The sequence below is a fragment of the Caretta caretta genome, chromosome 3 (assembly GCF_965140235.1).
Source record: "Caretta caretta isolate rCarCar2 chromosome 3, rCarCar1.hap1, whole genome shotgun sequence".
Taxonomy (NCBI): domain Eukaryota; kingdom Metazoa; phylum Chordata; order Testudines; family Cheloniidae; genus Caretta; species Caretta caretta.
Genome location: NC_134208.1, coordinates 130769018 through 130789925, shown reverse-complemented (window position 1 = coordinate 130789925; position 20908 = coordinate 130769018). Strand labels below are relative to the sequence as shown.

Sequence of the window (20908 nt, the reverse complement as noted above, 5' to 3'; positions counted from 1 at the left end):
AGTCTAGCATAACAAGGAAAGAATATCTTCTCCACTTGAAAGTATGGTGGGAATTTAGGAGGGAAGAAACTTACTTAAAATAAAGCACAGTTAAATTTTATTGCATCCTTTCCTGCTATTAAGCTGCCTTTATTCTTCCTGCACAGTGGCCTGGTTTACCTTCGACCCCTCTTCAGCCCATCGGGACATAGTCCTATCGAATGACAACCAGACTGCCACTTGTAGTAGTTACGACGATCGTGTTGTTCTGGGCACGGCGGCCTTCTCCAAGGGTGTACATTACTGGGAACTACATGTGGATCGTTATGATAACCATCCAGATCCGGCTTTTGGAATTGCCAGAATTAATGTGATCAAGGACATGATGCTAGGAAAGGATGACAAGGCATGGGCCATGTATGTTGACAACAACCGCAGCTGGTTCATGCATTGCAATTCTCATACAAGTCGGTAAGCTCTGATCATGGACTTTTCTCGTGGCTTTATTTTTCCCCCCCTTTAAGTACGACACAGTTTAAAGATTATGCATTCCTTTTCATTGAAGCAGTGGGAAAGGTGATTTCATTCCATTCCCTAGGATTCTTTGTGGTCCCAGGGCAGTATAGCAATTAGGCAAACACTAGCACCAATAACAATTTGTTCAAAATGAAGATATTTACTGTCAGTACTGAAAGCTGATTAAACCTAGTGATAGGCTACGCCCAGGGGTGATTTGAGGACAAGGACAGAGGAGGGAATGCCTTACACTGATGAAGAGTGACCAATCTGCCGTATTAAACAGAGGTATTGAATGGGATTCTTTGCAAAGCGTGTCAGTCTTCTTCAGCAGGAAGACTAGTGGTTGTAATGGAAGCTTGCTAGGACTGAAGGCACAAAGTGGAGAAAATTTGGGGGTCCTTATCTGGGAATTGGGCAGTTGGGGGCTGGAGACAGGCTAAGGCTGAAATACTTAACTCCCCTTCCTACCACTGTGGAGATCGGCATTTATGTATTCTGCACCCTGGTTTTATCAGGAAGATTTTCCCAGCATCAGCCAGCGTGTAACAGCCAATATCACAATACTGTAATTTCTGGAAATAATATGTGCCTTCAGAAATGGAGGCATGGCTGGGAAGAATGTTGTGTAGTTGGAATAGAGTTAGTAATCAAAAGTGTGAGCAACCAAATAATAATAATTAAAAGATTTACAATTGCAGTCAGTAGAGTTTTACATGAGGGTTGAATTTGGGTCTAGGAGTATCAGGTAACTCTCAGGAATGCTATGATGGTTCATGTAAGTGTTGTTAGGGTAAATTGCAGACACGACTGCTCAGTCATGGGTCACAAGAAATATTTCTAACCAAGTGGCATGATTAGGGTTCGCCATTCATGTCATGATGTTTGACTTGATTGAATCACTGGATAATGCTGTTTTTCGTAGAACCATAGAATTGAAGGACTGGAAGGGACCTCGAGAGGTCTTCTAGTCCAGTCCCCTGCATTCAAGGCAGGAGTAAGTATTATCGAGAATTTTATTTAGTTATAACATTTGTAAGACTAAGAAAAGTAATCATCTTCTTCTTCTGCTTCTTCTGCTTATTTTGAGTCTTCTGATGATTTTTATTTGGTTGCCCACATCTTTGATTTCTAACTTTATATTCTAACTACACAGCCAGGACCTTCTTCTCTGAACTGACATATTATTCCCACAATATTACAACAGCGTGTAGTGGAGTGAATTTGGGCCATTCTATCTATACCAGTGTTTCTCAACGAGTGGGTCATGACCCATATGGGGGTCATGAAAGTCAATCGGGGGTGTCAATGGGATGTAGGCGGCGTCTATGGCACTTTGTTGCTTTTGAAAAGCTTACCTAAGTATTATTAACCCTATTTTACAGGTATGGGAAATGGACACACAGAGAGATTATGTGACTTACCCAAGGTCACATAGCAGGTCTATGGCAGAACCAGGAATAGAATCTGGTTCGGTATCCTATTTTCTGGACCACACTGCCCCTCCTTACCCCACTATCTTGAATATTTGTTCCTTAAAACCAATAATGAAGAGAGTCTTGCAATGATCTTGAAAAGGCTTGTTTATAATGTTCCCTTTTTTTTAGATATTAAAGGGATATTTACCTCATAGTCACATTACCTTAAAGTTGGTTTCTATATCTCCTGTAGCACCACTGTATATTCTAATATGTATTTATGTTTTAAAATATACCACAGTTGCTGAAAATTTTTTAAAGCGAAGGCCACTGCCAGAACATGACCTAGCAAAACTGCTGCAAAGTTATCCAGCAAACCCTGTTCCCAAAACAGTGGATTAGGGCTGGCCAGAAAACAAGAGTTAGATTTTTATTTTTATTTTTCTGTGAAAATTTTTGAATTTTCAACATTTGGTTTTGTTACCCATTGGAATGAATACTAGACATTTAAAAAAAGAATTGGGGGTGAGAGGACCCCCTCTTCCTCCAAGAATAGCCAGTGGCCCAGTGGTTAGGGTGCTCACCCGGGATGTGGAAGACGTAGATTCAATTCCTGAGACAAATCAGGTGAAGCAGGGACTTGAGCCTGGGTCTCTCACATCCCAGGTGTTCTATCCACGACCTGAGAAAGTTTTGTTGAAACAGATATGTTCCTGCAAAAAGTTTCAGTTTTGATGAATCATCATTTTCCAACAAAGTGATTTGTCAAACAATTCTTGACCATTTCTTTTGTGAATATCGTCTGTATATTTACAAAAAGAAAAGGAGTACTTGTGGCACCTTAGAGACTAACAAATTTATTTGAGCATAAGCTTTCATGAGTTACAGCTCACTTCATCGGATGCATTCAGTGAAGTGAGCTGTAGCTCACGAAAGCTTATGATCAAATAAATTGGTTAGTCTCTAAGGTGCTACAAGTACTCCTTTTCTTTTTGTGAATACAGACTAACACGGCTGCTACTCTGAAATCTGTATATTTGTCTCTGTTCTAATTTATAATGCAGCCATCACCATGTTATAGGCAACATCACAAACGACATGCATGACAACAACAAAGAAGTATTTTTTAAAAAGCCATCTTGGCATCTGGGCCATTATAGATTGGCAAAAGAATTTAAGGGCTGAGCCAAAGTGTACTGAAGTCGGTGGAAATTTTTCCATTGACTTCAGTGGGTTTTGGCTCAGGCCCTAAACCAACATAGAATAAAATAACAAAATGTGATAAATTATATGAAAAGATATTTGTCTCTGTCCCTTTAGTGCCTTTGGATTTAGGGCAGAAGTAATTTTAAGCAGTAAATAAATTAGTGGTCCATGAAATAGCTGATGCTTTCTGAAAAAATGCTGGCAAATAGTCTGTGTGACGCTGTCCTAGAAACCTATTTAATGGATTCAAGCCTTGGAGTCAGATTTCAGAGTAACAGCCTTGGAGTGTTGTTACGGGCAAGCACTCTGTATTGCTTGGCCGCTCAAGAGCTTAGCAAAAGCTTTTTTTCCATGGACAGCAAACAGTAGACACATTTTGGCTTTCTGATCACTCTGCCTAAACGGAAGAACAAAACCGCTTCCATGGATGGTGAATTGCCAGCTGTTACAGGGATAGCTTAAAAAGGGACAGACTGATGGATTATTCACTAGAGTGAAGCATAACTGTGGAGTGCACATTTTTTTAACGTACATGCGCTTTAATGGTATTAGTGCTAGGCATTATATTTTTAACCACGGCAACCAGTTAGGTCACTTGGTTAACCCACTAGTTTCAACAGTCTTTTAAAAACAGTAGAATCTGCTTAACTATCACTCCCCAGTGGAAATAGAAATATACCTCTGAGTGATCATATATTTAACAAATCTATTAAAGCCTATGAGGGTTGCAGATGCTATGGGGGCCACTATAATTATAGATATCTAGAGACCAATTGTTTCAGCTTTCACAAATTTTATAGGTGAGTCTGAAAATAAACATAGTCAAAAGTCCTAATCATGGAAATTGCTAAATTCCTTTTGCAAGTTGGCAGCACCCTCAGCTCTCATTGATTCAGCATCTTGCATAACTGGGCCCTAAAATTTTTTTTAAAAAAACATCAGAAGATGGCTGATTAATGTTAGTAGCCGTAGCAGCGCAGGGAATCAGTCTTTCATGAAGCAAAAGAAGTGCAGAAAAAGAGGCACAAAAAACTTAGGCTAGCAAGTATCAATTCACATTTGTTAACTGCTGGGAATAGGTGCACAGACACACCAGGTGTGCAATGTGTCCCTTGTCTAGAGCCACTGGAGTTCATGGTAGTGGAGCTGTTCTCTGGCGAGGAATGTATACATTGCAATGTATATAAAATCCCAACCACTGCAACAAATCGCAAAGAAGAAGAAAAAAATCACTAAGAAGAGTTTGTGTCTGGAGCATCCTAAAAATGAATAATTAACCATCAGATGGGAAAAGCTGCACCTTGAGAACTTGGGACAGAAATCAGTAGGAGTCTCGTCATTGATTTCAATGGGCTTTTGTCAGGCTGTTGAAGAAGCAAAGTAGGAGTGAAAGGAATCAGCCTTGCCATTAGAAATCAGAAGGTATTCAAATTATTGTAGGGTAGGTTTATAAGACAAATATCAACTTAGTTGTTAAACCAATATTTACATTAACTAAAAGGTGTTTTTAAAATGTTAGGACCTGTGTTACAGGAACTTTGAAACTTTTTGCCATTTTCTAATGATATAGCCAATTCTTTCTGACCTATTTTGCATCATCAATTTGGTCAATCCCCTGCTGGGAAATATTCTAAAGTGGCAGGCTCTATTGAGAGACAACAGCATTATTCATGGAGGGCCAGATTCCTCCATCTTTACTCACAAGCAGTAGTGCCTTCTGGGGTTTCTCATGGAGTAAGGTACTACTCAGTGGTCCTAAATCTGCAAACGCTCATACAGATACTTAACTTTACACATGTGATGAAATAATCCAACAGGACCAGAGTCAATGTGAGTAAGGGTGGCGGAATTGGGACTTATATGGAAATACTGAAAAATTGGTGGATATCTCTACAAAGAAAGATTCTTATCCAGTAAATATTTATTTAACTGCCTAAAGTATTATAACAAATTGCTGTTGTTTCCGTTTAAGTGGTCATGCAGATTGTTAAGACACTAAGTGGCTTCACATAAAATGTAACATGCATTATCTTATATATAATATTTAAAACAAGTATGAAGTTATAAAAAGGAATTACACTAGAATTATTAGCTGGTCTTCTCGAAAATTAGATCAACCCAGCTATGTCACTCAGGGATGTGAAAAAGCCACACCACTGAGCGATGTACTTAAGACGACCTAACCCCTGGTGTAGTTAAACTAGGTACCACCTCTTGGGGAAGTGGATTAACTATGCCGATGGGAGAACCTATGTAACTGTGTTTTGTATGTGGATGCTGCTTAACAAGAAATATTTTGGATGTGGCATGGTGATCTGATTAATGAAAAGGCATGGTAGTTCTGTGGTGTGTATTATTTAAGACCATAATTACATGAGTTCAAAGTCTGTTCAGCCAATTGGTTTCTAAGTTATATCCAAAGCATTCAATCAGAAAAAAACTAAATGTTAAAACTGCAAAATAAAGCACTTAGAAGTCAGGAAATGCCTTGGTAAAGTTTGTCCATGCAACTTTCACTTTCCCACCGTTCCCCATCATTAGAGTGACTGGGAGATTGGTCCCAAAAGCAGTGGACCACCAAGAGGTGTGTAGCTTTTGTGGGAACCATCAGAAACACAGGGCAATCTGCACTGAGACCCTTTGCCTTTGCAGTGGCTCCCTCTTTCCTGCAGCCCTCAGCCACGGTGTTAGAGAATCCCCTCTCTGCCTTTGCCCCATAACACCCCTAGAGAAATTGTTCCAAATTACAGTGAGGAAGTGGTTAATGCTGACAGAGTATTAGTAACTTACCTGCTCGAGACCTGTGGGTTTGGTGGGAGGATGATGCTGGAAAGTGGGTATACCTCCAACTCTGCCCCTTTCCATATGATAGATCTCAGGGAGGGGTTTCTGTTCAGGTATGGGCTGGGGGAACACTACTGCAGAGGCAGCAGTCCTCGGTTCCAGCCTGCAAGCAGGGCTTTGCTGGGCTCTCATACCCTCAGCCTGTGGAGGGGCAGGGACCTATGGCTCTGTGTCATTGTTTAGCACAAGGGTTCTTAGCCTTTTTCTTTCTGAGACCACCCCAGCATGCTATAAAAACACCACGGCCCACCAGTGCCCCAGCAACTGTTTTTCTGCATATAAAAGCCAGGACTAGTGTTAGTGGGTAGCAAGCCGGGCAGCTGCCCAGGGCCCCACACTATAGGGGGCTCTGTGAAGCTAAGTTGCTCAGGCTTCAGCCCAAGGTAGAGGGGCACAGGGCCCTGGGCTTCAGCCCCATGTGGTGGGGCTTCAGCTTTCTGGCCTGGGCCCCAGCAAGTCTAATGCTGGCCCTTGCTGGCAGCCCCCCTGAAACCTGCTCGTGGCACCCCAGAGGACCCCAGACCCTTGGTTGAGAACCACTGGTTTACCACACAATTCATTAGCTTCAGAGAATTAACTAACTTCTTAGATAGGTAGGAGCATAATACCATCAAAAAGGGTGAAGTTTAAATTTCTGCTTTTGGAGAGGATCAATGTTTCTGCTAAGTGACATTTTAAAAGATGAAAAAGTATATTTAAAAACTCAGCTGTATGCTGCAGCATGTAAAGCAGGACAAAATTTGTAATCAAATCAGGTACTAAGAGGGGAAAAAATAAAGTCCATCAGAAAAATATCTCTGTTATCTCAGTGTTGCCAGTTCTTGCCATTTTTATCATGAATCTTGTGATATTTGGGGTGTGTGTGTGTGTTTTTTTTAAGCCCCAGATCCTGGATTCATGTAATTAGGTTATGAGAATCTCATCTTTCATTTTAAAAAAAATTAGGTTCCTAGCCCTTACAGTTATAGAGCAAATCTTGAAAACACAATCCCAAGTGACTATTACACTGGGAGGCAAAAAAAAGAATCCCATAGTTATCATCTTGTGGGGTTTTTTAAAACAGATCTCATGATTAGGTGGGGGACCCAACTCATAAGTTTTGAGTGGAATACTGGTATTGTCTAAAGAGATTTCATTGGGGAAAGAATCTGCCATATTCTCATTATCAGCCCAATAAAGGATACAATCCTATTTCCACTGAAGTCAGTAGGAAAACACTTTTTGAGTTCATGGGGAGCTGGGCTGAGCCACGCAATGGTCTAATCGTGGTTTTCAACCTGTGGTCTGAGAACTCCTGGGGGTCCACACACTGTGCTTAAGTGGGTCCATGAAAGGTTGTCATTGCCACAGAACCATGGTTTTCAACCTGTGGTCCGTGGACCGAGGATGGGCCACAGAATATATCTAAGATTTCCAAAGGGTTCTGCACCTCCAGTTGAAATTTTGTAGGGGTCCGCAAATGAAAAAAAGTTTTAAATCACTGGTCTAATCTAAAGAAAACCACCTTGTGCCACCTGGTGGACAAAACTAAAACAGGTTTCAGAGTAGCAGCCGTGTTAGTCTGTATTCGCAAAAAGAAAAGGAGTACTTGTGGCACCTTAGAGACTAACATATTTATTTGAGCATAAGCTTTCATGAGCTACAGTTCCGATGAAGTGAGCTGTAGCTCACGAAAGCTTATGCTCAAATAAATTTGTTAGTTTCTAAGGTGCCACAAGTACTCCTTTTCTTTTTATGGGGAAATAGTTTTACTTTGTGTAATGACCCATCCACTCCCAGTCATAGGGCCTAATCACATCAGCCACAATATCAGAGGCTCGTTCACCTGCACATCTACCAATGTGATATATGTGATATATGCCACCATGTGCCAGCAATGCCCCTCTGCCATGTACATTGGTCAAACTGGACAGTCTCTACGTAAAAGAATAAATGGACACAAATCAGACGTCAAGAATTATAACATTCAAAAACCAGTTGGAGAACACTTCAATCTCTCTGGTCACTCGATTACAGGCCTAAAAGTGGCAATAATTCAAAAAAACTTCAAAAACAGACTCCAACAAGAGACTGCTGAATTGGAATTAATTTGCAAACTGGATACAATTAACTTAGGCTTGAATAGAGACTGGGAGTGGATGGGTCATTACACAAAGTAAAACTTCCCCATGTTATTTCCCCCCCCCCACCCCCCACCCCCGTTCCTCAGACGTTCTTGTCAACTGCTGGAAATGGCCCACCTTAAGTGATCACTCTGGTTACAGTGTGTATGGTAACACCCATTGTTTCATGTTCCCTATGTATATAAATCTCCCCACCCCCACCCCCCCAGCTCTCCTGCTGGTAATAGCTCACCTTAAGTGATCACTCTGGTTACAGTGTTTATGGTAACACCCATTGTTTCATGTTCCCTATGTATATAAATCTCCCCACCCCCCTAGCTCTCCTGCTGGTAATAGCTCACCTTAAGTGATCACTCTGGTTACAGTGTGTATGGTAACACCCATTGTTTCATGTTCCCTATGTATATAAATCTCCCCACTGTATTTTCCACTGAATGCATCCGATGAAGTGAGCTGTAGCTCACAAAAGCTTTGCTCAAATAAATTTGTTAGTCTCTAAGGTGCCACAAGTACTCCTTTTCTTAAAACTAAAACAGCCATTACCAATAATATCAATTCCCTGCTCCACATATTTGGCCTTAATCGTTTTTTTCTGGTTGGCATGCATGTTATTGTTGATCACTAGACATTCTGATGAATATTACATTAAAATTGTGTTTATACTGTGAATTGTGGGGGAGTTGTTTTCTCTTCTGCTGTAAATTTTAAAAAATATTATAAACACTGAATCCACGCACGTCAGGCTATAATTCCCTTGCACAATTCCAATGACATTAAAAGCATCAGTGCCTAGGGCCAATCCACGTATCTAGTGGTTTTCTAGCTCAGTGCTCTTTCAAGTAGTATGGTATTGAGCTAGCCTAGTCCTTAAAGGACAAGTGCATGAATGTCAGATTATTCTTGCGTATAAGAGTTGGCTGAATCTGTCGTCATGGTAGGACTCTGATGCTACAGTAGCTCTCAACAGCTACTCCTGACACAACTGATTATCACCACCACCACCAAAACAAACCCCACCACACCCCGAATCTGGGGGCAGCCTAAGGTGTCTGCTATTTTTGGACATAATTTTTGCGTCCTTCCCTGCAATTAGAGCCATAGGCACCTACGGGGAAAAAAATAGTGGGTGCTCACCCGCCAGCAGCCCCGCTGATCAGCTCCTCCCACTTCTCCCCAGTGCCTCTGGCCCACCGGTGATCAGCTGTTCAGTGGCATGCAGGAGGCGCTGGGGGGGGATAGGGGGAGGAGCGAGGATGGGGCACACTCAGAGTCAGAGTGGGGGTGGGAAGAGGTAGGGTGCAGTTGGGCCCTTGGGGGAAGGAGTGGAGTGCGGGCACGGCCTGGGGTGGAGTGGGTGTCCAGCACCCCTGGAGAAATCAGAAACTCAGCACCTCTGACTAGAGCAGAGTAGATCCCAATTGCTAGCTGTGATAACCAAATTAAAATAGAATGAATGTTGTGTATTTGGTTCAGGCAAAAGGGATTTCATCAGTCATAAGCGACTGTCTGTTCTTACAGTCTATCTTATAAAGAGTTTAATGTGCCGCCCTATCTGAGACCTCAAATGCACATTAACATTTAGGCTAGTTCCTGCAGCCTTTACTTATGTGAACAATCCTGTGGATTTCAATGAAGCTGATGGAAAGCTCTTAGGATCAGTTCTTTATCAATATTAACATATTCCCTCCAGAATGTGAGGTATGAAGAGTACTGGTTTCAAACCATAACTTTTCCGTCCCCAACGTCTTTGCTCTATCCTGTTAATTGAACTCCCCCTTTCTCTGTCAAGCCCTTTGAGCTTTTACAGCTGTGCCAAAATGTACCCACTGGGTGGATATGACCTTATGGGGCCTCATTTCTCAAGGCTGCCTGCATTTAGTGGAAAATGGGAACTACACATGGAGAAAAGGCCTTTAGCAGATGTCCTCCAACTAATACTGATTTTACCATGCTGCTCCACTTTCCTTTCACTTTAGTAAGACTGGCTGAAATAGAGAGAGGCTGGAATGTAACAATCTGCCTCCTCTAAGATGGACAATATGGTCACTTTGTTTCTTAGGACAGAAGGGGGTGTTTCTAAAGGTGCCACTGTGGGCGTTCTCCTGGACCTAAACAAGCACAGCCTGGCCTTTTACATAAATGGGCAGCAGCAAGGACCTCCAGCATTTGAAAATGTGGAGGGTGTCTTCATGCCTGCATTAAGCCTCAACCGAAATGTACAGGTAAATCCTTTTCAGTTCCGTCTAACTCGTTCTGCATGTCAACCAAAGGAGAAATTCTACTGCCTGTCAAAAGTTATTGCATGATTGCCAGAGAGAAGAGATTGAGATGCAGTTCTTAGGTGTAAATATGGATTTTCCCCCCCCACTTTGTCTAGTTTTGTTTGCTGACTATATCTGGGCTAGTACCACTTTTTAAAAGAAAATAGTTGGATTTAACCTTTTTGTATCACATCCCAGATATAGGGAAATGATGCTTTAGAAATAATAAATAGGTACATACGCACACACACAACCCCAGGATTGCTTTGTTGCTGCTCCACCATCCAGGAAGCAGCAATGTTCTAAGGCCAGCCTCTAGTAAAAGTATTGATATCTAAATACTCTTAGATCTCTTATGTTTGGAGATAATTAACTGCTGAGTAAGTACAATTTCAGCAGCATGATGGTAAATAAAGCGAAGAAAATGTAGGTCAAAGAATGTCTAGTTCGAAAGAGAAGACCCAGTAAGCAATTCATTCACACTCTTTAATTCATGACATTTGGAAACACTTATATATTCTCTGGGATTAATGGTGTAAATGTAATTTATGATAACCCAAGTTAAGGCTCCTTTGTACTGCTAGAATGGGGCCTTAATGTAACTGAGAATTAGATCCTATATGTGCCCTAGCACCTGAAAGGCTGGAGGGTTCATGTTACACCAGCCTGAATCCACAATAACCAAGTGTGGTACCTGTGTGGGTAGAGACTGCTGCACCCCATAAGTCTCTTTCCTCTGACTTGAGTTGCCTGCATGTTGGCTTAACCCCAGTTTGTTCCTCTTTTTCTGCAAGGGTAGAGAATCCTTCATTCAAGGGATGTCGCATGACAGCAATAAACTCCCACTGTCCAGGCCCAATTACAGCTACGTTTATACTAGGTACTGTTCACTGAAGGAAGGAAGGAAGGACTTAGAAGTTGCACTAATAGTGGTCTGGGAATTGAAGTTAAAAAGGTCAATGACTGGTAGCTGTATTCTTATAATCTGTTTATTAGCAGTGTCTCAGTTCAGCGTTGTTCCTTGAAGCTGGTAGCCTCTCTTGGCTGTTCCCTCTGAAGTCCTTGTGTCTCCCCCTTCCACAAAGGCCCTTGTACAAAGGAGCAATAGCCTTTTCTTCTTCCCAGTGGCCACCTCCTATGGGGTGCACTAGGATCCCCGTGTACTGGACCTCCCACTGGTAGTGAGCAGGTGGGCCCTGGACTGCACTGCAGTTTGTTCAGACAGGGTGAAATTCACCTGTGGTGGGAAGAGCTAGTGCAAGACCCTCCCCATCACTTACTCCCTTCAGAGGAGCTACTCTGTGAGTCCACTGGCTGTACAGAAGTTCTTGTGCATGTCCTACGTGCCACAGGAAAGATCTCTGAACAGGCTATACGTAGGCTTGGAAGATTACATTGGAGCGGGGCTGGGGTGAGGCTGCAGATCCAGGTGATGTGAATCCATTGGCCCCAATACCCTGCGCAACTGGCATGGAGGGGCTGTGGCTGCTAGTCCAGCCCATAGACAGGGTAGTAGTAATTTCTGGAGTCTGTGCAGCAGCTTTACACCCTGGGCCTGCGTTGAATTTCCCATTCGGAGCTGCAGTGCTCAGCTTTTTTGAAAATTGGGTCACTTTCTAAGTGCCTAAATATGGACTCAGGCACCCAGCAGGTGTTCTGTGAGTGGAGTGGAGTAGAGCACCCAGTACAGTGGGGCCCTGATCTCTGATTAGGGGCTCTAGGCACGACTGTAATAAAGGTAATACAAAATTCTAAGAATTACACAGCCTTTCAGAAATAACTGCAAGGGACTCCGTATGGCATGTTGCAGAGTAGGTAGGTATTTACAGCCAGTCACACCAAGTTAACAAAGAGATTAGACACCCAGACTTTATTAATAATAATTCAAAATACTCCAAACTATCACAATGACTCTGCATGTGCTGCTTATTATATTAATAACATTTTAATAATTTGTTATTAATGGTGCCCAAATATGCCAATCAAGATCGAGATTCCACTGGATTTTTTTTTAAAGATATGATCTAGTTCAAGCAGGAACTATTGTGGGGAACTTCTGTGGCCTGTGTTATACAGGAGATCGGGCTAAATGATCACAATGGTCCCTTCTGGCCTTGGAATCTATGAATCTGTGTACTAGGTGGTATACTAAAACACAGAAAGACACAGGTCAGATTTTCAAAGGTTCTGAGACACCTCAAGATGCAGATAGGCACCTATTGGTATTTTCAAAAGTGCCTAACTCCCATTTTCCACGTGAAAATCCCACTAGGCACCTATCTGTGTCTTTAGGCATCTAAATTCCTTTAAAAATCTAACCCATAGTTCTTCCCCCACAGATGATACAATCTAAATAGACCAGACAGACACAGGGTACTAGGAAAATGACACTGATGTTACGTGGCTTGTTAGGGCCTTTCTGGCAGTTCTAGTGCTGCAGTCCAATTCCCCCCATTGCCCAGGTGCCCCAGCCAGTCTGCTAGAACCCTTTTGTGAGTTTAAGCTTGTGAGAGCTCCTGGGAGGCGCTCAGATCCTACAGTGATGGATGCCATTGTCAGAACCCTGGTAGACGACAGCGGTGTCAGGCTATGGTGAGACCTGTAAAACCTCCTGTGTCCTACACTGACAGGGTCGCAGGGAAAGGTCTACAAGACTCTGCTTTGTATACCTGAGGAGACCCTCTCCCCAGTCCACTTTCCACCTGCCTCATAACCCCTTGGGCACCCATTCCATCTGGGGTCACCCTTCCTGCTGACAAGAAGCAGCTGGCTCAGCGGTGGCTGATAAATGGTTGCTAGCCTTGGGAAGAGTCACAAACACCTGGCAGCTAGACTCAGGGCAGCTCTACGCTTACCAGTGCAGCTGCGCCACTGTATTGCTTTAGTGAAGATACCACGCTACTACACCGACGGGAGAGCTTCTCCTGTCAGCGTAGTTAATCCACCTCTGCGAGAGGCAGTAGCTATGGCGGCGGGAGACGCTCTGTTTACTTCGTGGATTGTTCACCCCCCTGAGCGACATAGTTATACCAATGTAAGTTTGTAGTGTAGACCTGACCTCAGGGGAAGAATCATTTGTACGTTGGTCCTCCCCTGGTGACATTAGCTTTTCACCATTAACCACATATTCTTGGCCTTCACAAACTCTCTATACTAAGGATGTCCCACTTTGTATTTTAACTAAGCAGTTATTTCTTTTCTGCACAGGTGACTCTGCACACAGGACTGGAAGTACCACAGAGTGTAAGACAGCCAAAGCTGCCCAGTAACTAACTGAGCTCCTGCTGCCTAACCCTATGCTGGATTTTGTAATCTTTCTAAATACAATTTGTCATTATTCGCTGTCAGTAGAAAAGCAGTGTCATCCCTAAATTAGACTAACACTTATGCAGAACATTGCTAATTAGCACTGTGTGATCTGATAATTAATATTAATCCACATCCATTTTTAGTTTTACACTGGTAACAAGAATGCTTCTAGAATGGGGTGTTTTATTACAATGGGTGTGCATTCCTGCATTTTAGTACAAAAGCACATATATACAGCACACTACAGACACATAGTGACAGCTAAAATGAGCACATTTTCCCTTTCATAATTGGATCTGCGCTTCACATGATTATTGTGAATGGATGATTAATAGTGAGGGCAATTAACCATTAGAATAATTTATCTAGGGAGGTGATGGATTCTCCATCACTTGAGTTCTTTAAATCAAGACTGGTTATCTTTTAATAGCTATGCTATAGTTCAAACAGAAGTTATGGGCTTGAAGCAGAAATTACTGGGGGAGATTCATTGCCCTGTGTTATGCAGGAGGTCAGACTATGTGATCATAATGGTCCCTTCTGACCTCAAATGCATTTATGAATTATGCTCCCACTGACTTCAGTGGCAACAAGATTAGGCCCTAGGTACTTTTATACAAAATTAGTGCTCATTTTAGTTAGCACTAGGATATATACCTAGTGAGGGTTAAAACTGCTCAGTAAACCTTAGTGCTTCTCATTTCAGTGTGACTGCAGTGGCTTTTGGTCTCACAAATGGGAGAACTCATTTCAGTTACCTGCAACAATCGTCTTCTGAAAAGGGAGCAGAGGAGAGTCCAGTGAAATCACAGATGTTTCTTTGAAAATGGTATACACAAAATAGACTGTGTTGGGAAGAGGAGTGATAGCCTTGATCCTGGTAGGTGCTGAGCACCTGCAGTGCCCGTAGATTTCACTGGGAGTTGTGGATGGGCAACATCTCTTGGGATCAAAGGTCTTAATTTTCTACTCAGCTGGGATGAACTAATTAAAGCCCTGATCCAGCAAAGCACTTAAGCACATGCTCAAATGCTTTGCTGAACTGGGGCCTAAGAATCTGGTAGGTTTTGACTTTGTCCTGCACCTCAGGAATTTTGTGGTCATCTGAAACATATGAAAATGAGACGCCTTGTCAAATGGCGTCCACAAAAGTAAGTGACTGATTGGCTACTGACGGTTTCAATCCATGGCAAAACTAGGCAGCACCTTTGCCAGCATGCAGTCAGCAGTAAATATTTTGATTTTCAATTTCTTTCTCTCTCGCAACAAAATAATGTGTGCATGTGTGTATTTTGCTGAGGGAAGAGTGGTTAACTGAGTTAATTTATAGTAGCCAGTCCCAACAGATTGCATCATGACACTGCACCTAGAATTCTGCCCTCATGATCCAGCCTAAACGTGGTGCTAATAGACAGAAACACCAGAGCCCGCTGCATACTATTGTTATACTATTTCCTTTGTAATCATGCTTCCTACACACACACATATCCGTACACATACACATGTGTATGACCATGCCCTTTATATATATATAATGGCACACAGATTTTAATATGTTGTGTGGTCAGTAAACCTGAAAAGTAATTTTTAAACCAGCTCACTGCCTTGTGTAAAACTTTAGGCACAGGTCTATCCAAGGAGTTCTTCATGGATGGGATGCTGGAAATAAGGCACATTGCTGCGGGCGCATGTATGATCTCCAGCTTAAGTGCATTCCCCACTACAGGTAATACCAAGTGATGGCAGATTCCAATGTGACAGAGGGTCTTGCACTTCTGGTTACAGGAAAGATGCCATCATAATGAACAGCCATTGGGGAGGGATGAAAAATGGGGTATTAGAGCAAGCCAGAATGAAGTAGTAAGTTAAAAGTAATCTATAACCATCTGTGCAGGATGCTTATTGCCACCCATTCGCTTTACCCAGCCTCCCCTTACAGAACAGAAATGTAGCTTCTTTTATATCACAACTGAACTAGAAAGCATAACAGAAAAAAAAAAAAAAAAACCCTCAAACTCTTAAGTGGAAGAGCAGATATACTTTCCTCCAAGACAGCTATATGTTCTATTAGTGCATTTTCAGACACGGAAATAACTGTGGTGTACTAATTTCAGTTTGTTAAACGTTTAACAGAGACCAACTGTTTTTTGGTTTTTCTTGTCTGTTGTTTTTAAATATCATCTGACCCTGTGCAGGATTTTTTAATTCAGTGGGTCTGTTTTAAGCCTACCTCAGCTAGAATGCTACAGGACCCTGAATTTCCTCTTGTGTGTGCTCGCTGTGAAGTTGTCTTCTGCTAACACAGAAGTTGTAACAGTAGCCTTGGCTTTGAGTACAGCTTTACAGAGCAGCACATGGGAATGGTGTGTTTTAAGTTGCATATGGATTTTTATACTACGTAACATCCGGTGACAATTTTTGATACGAGAAAGCACTCCACTTTTACTTTTCTTATTAAAAACAAGAGCACTGCTTGTATAGGGTATAAGGACTGAACTTTTATCTTTACTCCGAATATCTGTGAAGTAAAATTCACATGAATTTAAATCCTTCCAATCCACAACCACTGCCAGATGTTTAAAGTGAATTCTGAAAGGGTTTTGGAATTGCTTTTGATATCTATGTTGTTTTTGTTTTTCATAAGTGCTTCTGTATCATTCCTTGTGTGTCACTCCTCAGGGTGCAGGTTGCAGTTGAAGTTTATTTTTCTTTTTATTAATGAAAAATTACAGACTGTTACAGGTTTCAAAGAGCTAATGAAATGTGGTGGGGCAGGCTCCAAATTTGTGCAGAAACACATGGACCTCTCCATTGCTGTTCTCTACATATTCCAGCACGGGTAAAAGTGTGATGCAGACTAGTTTAAACTGCAGTTCCCTTCCAACCTAGAGAAACTGCAAAATGGAGCAGTTAGAAACATATATCCTGTATTAACATTGTCAATTTTAATTAGACTAAGTCTATAGAGGATGAGTCTATTTTTGGTTGCGTATGTGTTTATTTTAAGGACTTATATTTGAAACTAGACCAAGTTGCCCTTATGAAGAAAATTTTAATGACTTAAGCTGCATGCATTTTGGTCGCTTGTCTAATGGGGTAATGAAAAAATAATTAGAAACAGACTATGAGACTAGTTCTGCATTTGAATACACATGCAGAGCTCCCATGGACTTTAGTGGGAATCTCATGTGTGTATGTGAGGGCAAAATTTGTCCCTTTAAGACCAGCACTGCATGAGGAATGAAAGCAATTAACTCCTCTGTTTAGGCTGGAAGTAATTCACTCCACTGTAGATCACTAACACAAGGCCCTTCCATCCACAAAGCCCTGCCGGCTCTGTGTTCCTCTATTCAACATCTGTGCACAGAGGGGAGCCTGTGTCTGTAGAAAGTCGGGGGAGGAAGAGCAATCTCACCTCAGGTGCATATTCCTTTCCCTTCCACTTCCCCCAAGCACCTCCTTGGGGCTGCAGCTCTGCAGGCCTTCAGGGGCTCCTCCAGCTTCTCCTCACACAAGCTGTGGGGCCTACAATTTAAAAGTAAAACAGTCTTTCGCTGAATTAACTCATATTGCCACTACCCCCAACCCCTTCTTTAGCAGGAAGCCCATGGGAGTATGGTTCTCGCAGAAGTTGGGCTGTTGATGGGCCAGGAAGGACCAATGGGGCTGGATGGTAGAGCAGGGACAAGGGAGTCCATTTGGGATGCCCCTTGCTTCCTTGAGATCTGTGTAGATCTCTGGGGATCATGGGAGATTGAGCTTCCAGCTTCTTGTGTGTGTGTGTGAAACTCTGCCTCCTGGCTAGCTGGACAAGCATAAAAGTTCTCTCATGGAGTTTCCTCTACTCCCCTGGGACAGATTATCCCAGGTGAGGGTGAGCAAGGCCTTAGGCATTGGAATAAATCTTACCTATTACAGTTTGCCTGCCTGGGTGCAGACTCCACAAGACAGGGGTAAACTGATTTACAGAGTTAAAAAATCTTGACCTCGGAGAGTTTAAATTCTGTTTAAATGAAAAAAATTAAGGCATTGACTCCTGAACCCACACACCTGGATTGTCTCTACCACTGTGAAAGAAAAACACTACTGTTTAGAGAATAATGAGGGTTCCTTGATTTCCATCATACTGCTGTGTGATCCAGAACATTACCCCTTGTAAACCTTCCTCTCAGTTCTTTCCTCTACAGATTTCCCCTATATGTTCAGTAAAACAGATTAGAAAACTTGTGTGGCTGTAGAAAGTGGAGGGAGAGGAGAATGGGGAATTTCACCTCAGGACCATACTCTTTTCCCCTCCACTACCCCCAGAACCTCTTTGGGTACCAGCTCTACAGGGCCACACACCATTGTCACTGTTGTAGACCTATGCACCCACTATTGGCTTCTTTTAATCAGATCAGTTCAAAAGAAGCGCACACAAAAGTGTTACTACAACCTGATCAGTTTGGATGTGGGCCTGTCAGACAATCCCTTGTTATTTCTCATTATAAAAGGTACACAGAAAGCACATAATATATATCTTTAAAATGTAAATGTTAGTGAAGAGAGCTGTGATTTATCCAGAATTTGTAGTGCAATTTGGCTTCTTAAATTTAGAAAAGACAGGTGAAACCAGTGTCGTCTCCCATTATAGCCTATATAATTAAAGAGAGCTATAGAGGACAAATGTACTTATATTGGAATGAAAGAAAAAATTCATGATTACGTATATCAGAGTTTAAGAGGAAAAGTATTAATGTAATTTATCATATACATAATATTCCATCATATTGTAAATAGGAACATAGTAATGTATTGCTGTAGTTGGTTTTTGGCTGGTAATCTGTTGTAGTACTGTAGGTGTTGTGAGGTTTGTTTGGTGGTTGTTTTTTTTTTTAAAGTCTAATTAAAAAAGATAGCAAAGAGCACCAGATACCCTAGTTTCTTAGACGTTATAGAGCAAGAAGAAATGTGATATACAGTTTTTTTGTCTTCTTACTTTAATAAGGATAATATTGAATAAACAAGGTTAAAGAGATAAGATCAAGGCTAATCCACCACAAACAAATGCAAGGGACTGTGTCTGAGATTATGATCTAGGGGTGTTTACCAGACTACAGATCTGCTATGCCTATCTGGTCCCATGAGAAGGTAAAATGCTGAAAAGTACTGGAGTCCTGCATTCCAAAACAGATAGTTAATAAAGCAAAACTGTTAGGCCTAATCTCAGGCTTTGCCACCTTTGCAGTGTCCTTTTTAATAGCAAAGCAAAGCATTAACGTTGCTGTAGAGTAGTGATAAAACATCTTGGCCAGCTCATTGATGGAAGAGAGATTACAAACTCAGTGAGTCCTTCAGCAGGTTAAAGTAATATATCAAACATTACAAAATTATATGTTCACATGTAAAAGACCTCACTGGTCACTGAAAATAAAATTCTCTGTCTTTTTGTTTTGTTTTAAAGGAAATGAGCTGTTTCTCATTTTTATTGACAGCACTTGTTTGGAATTCCTCTGACCAGTAATGCTGGTTATCCACATGAAACAGAAGGGGAACTTCAAGCACAAATCTGTTTAAAATACATACAGGCTTCTTAGGTGCAGAAGCCCATGCAAACCACAGAGAATAGATGTCCCAGGGCTTCTGCATCCTTGCACAATATAGAAAATGGATGTGTTTTTTACTGAAACAGGTGTTCAATAGCATTTCTGGGTCAAATGAGCTCATCTGACAGCTATACTACTGCAAGCAAATCCAAGTAAAACAAGATGCAAAACTAAATTCCATGCCACTTGGAGAATCTCCAGTTTTATATAGTGGATCTGTATGTAAACTTTTATGGGTCCAGACTGCACTCTCTCAATACAGAAATCATGATGTTAACCCAATACACCATTGCATAAATGCTGTCAATAAAAATATAAAGCTTTCTAACTAATAAATGAAGCACAGCCAGGAGACACAATGTGATGAAATGTTAGAATTAATGCATGAGGTAGGACTGCTGTTTTTTCTCCAATTGTGATATGAAGCATGAAAGACATTAATTTAAATGTTGGCAAAAAAAAGTGCAAAGGAACAAAATAACATAGTGTTCACATCTGGTTAAATAAAAGACAAAACTTGTTTCCTGTTTTCTTCCTAGCCATGACATTTTTACTTTTATAATTTCCCATAGTTTCCATCAATTGTAGCTGGTGGAATATACATCACTTCTGTATATGTACATCACCAGATCAAGAGGAAAAAATAAACTTTTTATAATTTTGTACCTGTAGCAAAAGTTTGTATTTTTTGAACTGGAAACAAAACTTTTTTTGTCTTTTGGTCTAAGTCTGACTGTATTAATATCCTTTTTGGAAAACGTGACGTATGAGTTTATGCTGTTTTACAGTTTTTAAATAAATTCTTAATACACTGCCAACAAATTCATTGATGGTGCCTGGTTTACTGTTACAGATAAATGGCTGTTATAAAGTTCAAGTTGCACTCGTACAATGCAACCAACAATTTGGGAAAGTTAGCAGAAGAACCTGCTGATTTAATGATAGGGGAAAGCTGAGGAAATTCATCTTCATCACACAATTATTCATTTCCTGGTTTAGAACGCTTATTAACTTCCAAGGCAGGGAATGAATCCTCCAGTCAGCTGTGTATTTTTGTATGGTTTGCATTGAACATTTGTGAAGTGTATTCAAACATGTTATTTAGCTCAGTCTATGGCTAAGACTTTTGGATGGTTTCCTACTCTCCAGAATTTCTCAAATAAATTATTGAAATAGGCAGGGTACAATAGTAATTGTAATACTATGAAAGTAGGTGACCTGATTGCCAGAAGCTGGGAGTGGAAGACAGGGGATGGATCATTTGATTACCTGTTCTATTCACTCCCTCTGAAGCACCTGGTATTGGCCACTGTCAGAAGACAGAATACTGCACTAGATGACACAGTATGGCCATGCCTTTGATCTGACACAGTATGGCCATGCTTATGTTCTTAACACCTTTGGGCTCTACAGAAGTCATAGCACATGCAAGAGGTCTTGTGTGTGCAGGAACTGTACAGTTCCTTAAGAAGAGAAGTGGTTTATACTGTAGGGTGTACTAAGCCTGCTGCCACAGATAAAGTACATGAAACTGCATATTCAGGCCAGCAAGGGACTGAGAAATGCTGTGGAGGCAGCAAACTTAGCCCCTGGGGAAAGGAAAGTACCTCACATTGCTTGTGAGGCTGCCACAGTTATTAATAAAAAGAAAAGGAGTACTTGTGGCA

General features: G+C 41.5%; 1 protein-coding gene across 7 annotated transcripts in view; it reads left to right on the top strand.

Moving 5' to 3' along the window:
* Nucleotides 1-20063, top strand: part of TRIM67 (tripartite motif containing 67) — a 59807-nt gene extending 39744 nt beyond the window's left edge. For 4 of the 7 annotated variants that reach the window (XM_048843926.2, XM_048843924.2, XM_048843925.2 and 1 more), the window contains exons 8-11: nucleotides 147-450; nucleotides 10146-10308; nucleotides 13555-13590; nucleotides 14363-20063. In XM_048843926.2, the coding sequence (XP_048699883.1) occupies nucleotides 147-450; nucleotides 10146-10308; nucleotides 13555-13590; nucleotides 14363-14434 (575 nt within the window). In that variant the 3' untranslated portion in view covers nucleotides 14435-20063. Of the gene's footprint in view, nucleotides 1-146; nucleotides 451-1880; nucleotides 2740-10145; nucleotides 10309-13554 lie in introns of those variants that run through there. The other 3 variants (XM_048843929.2, XM_048843928.2, XM_048843927.2) reach the window with 3 other exon arrangements.
* The last annotated feature ends 845 nt before the right edge of the window (nucleotides 20064-20908 follow it).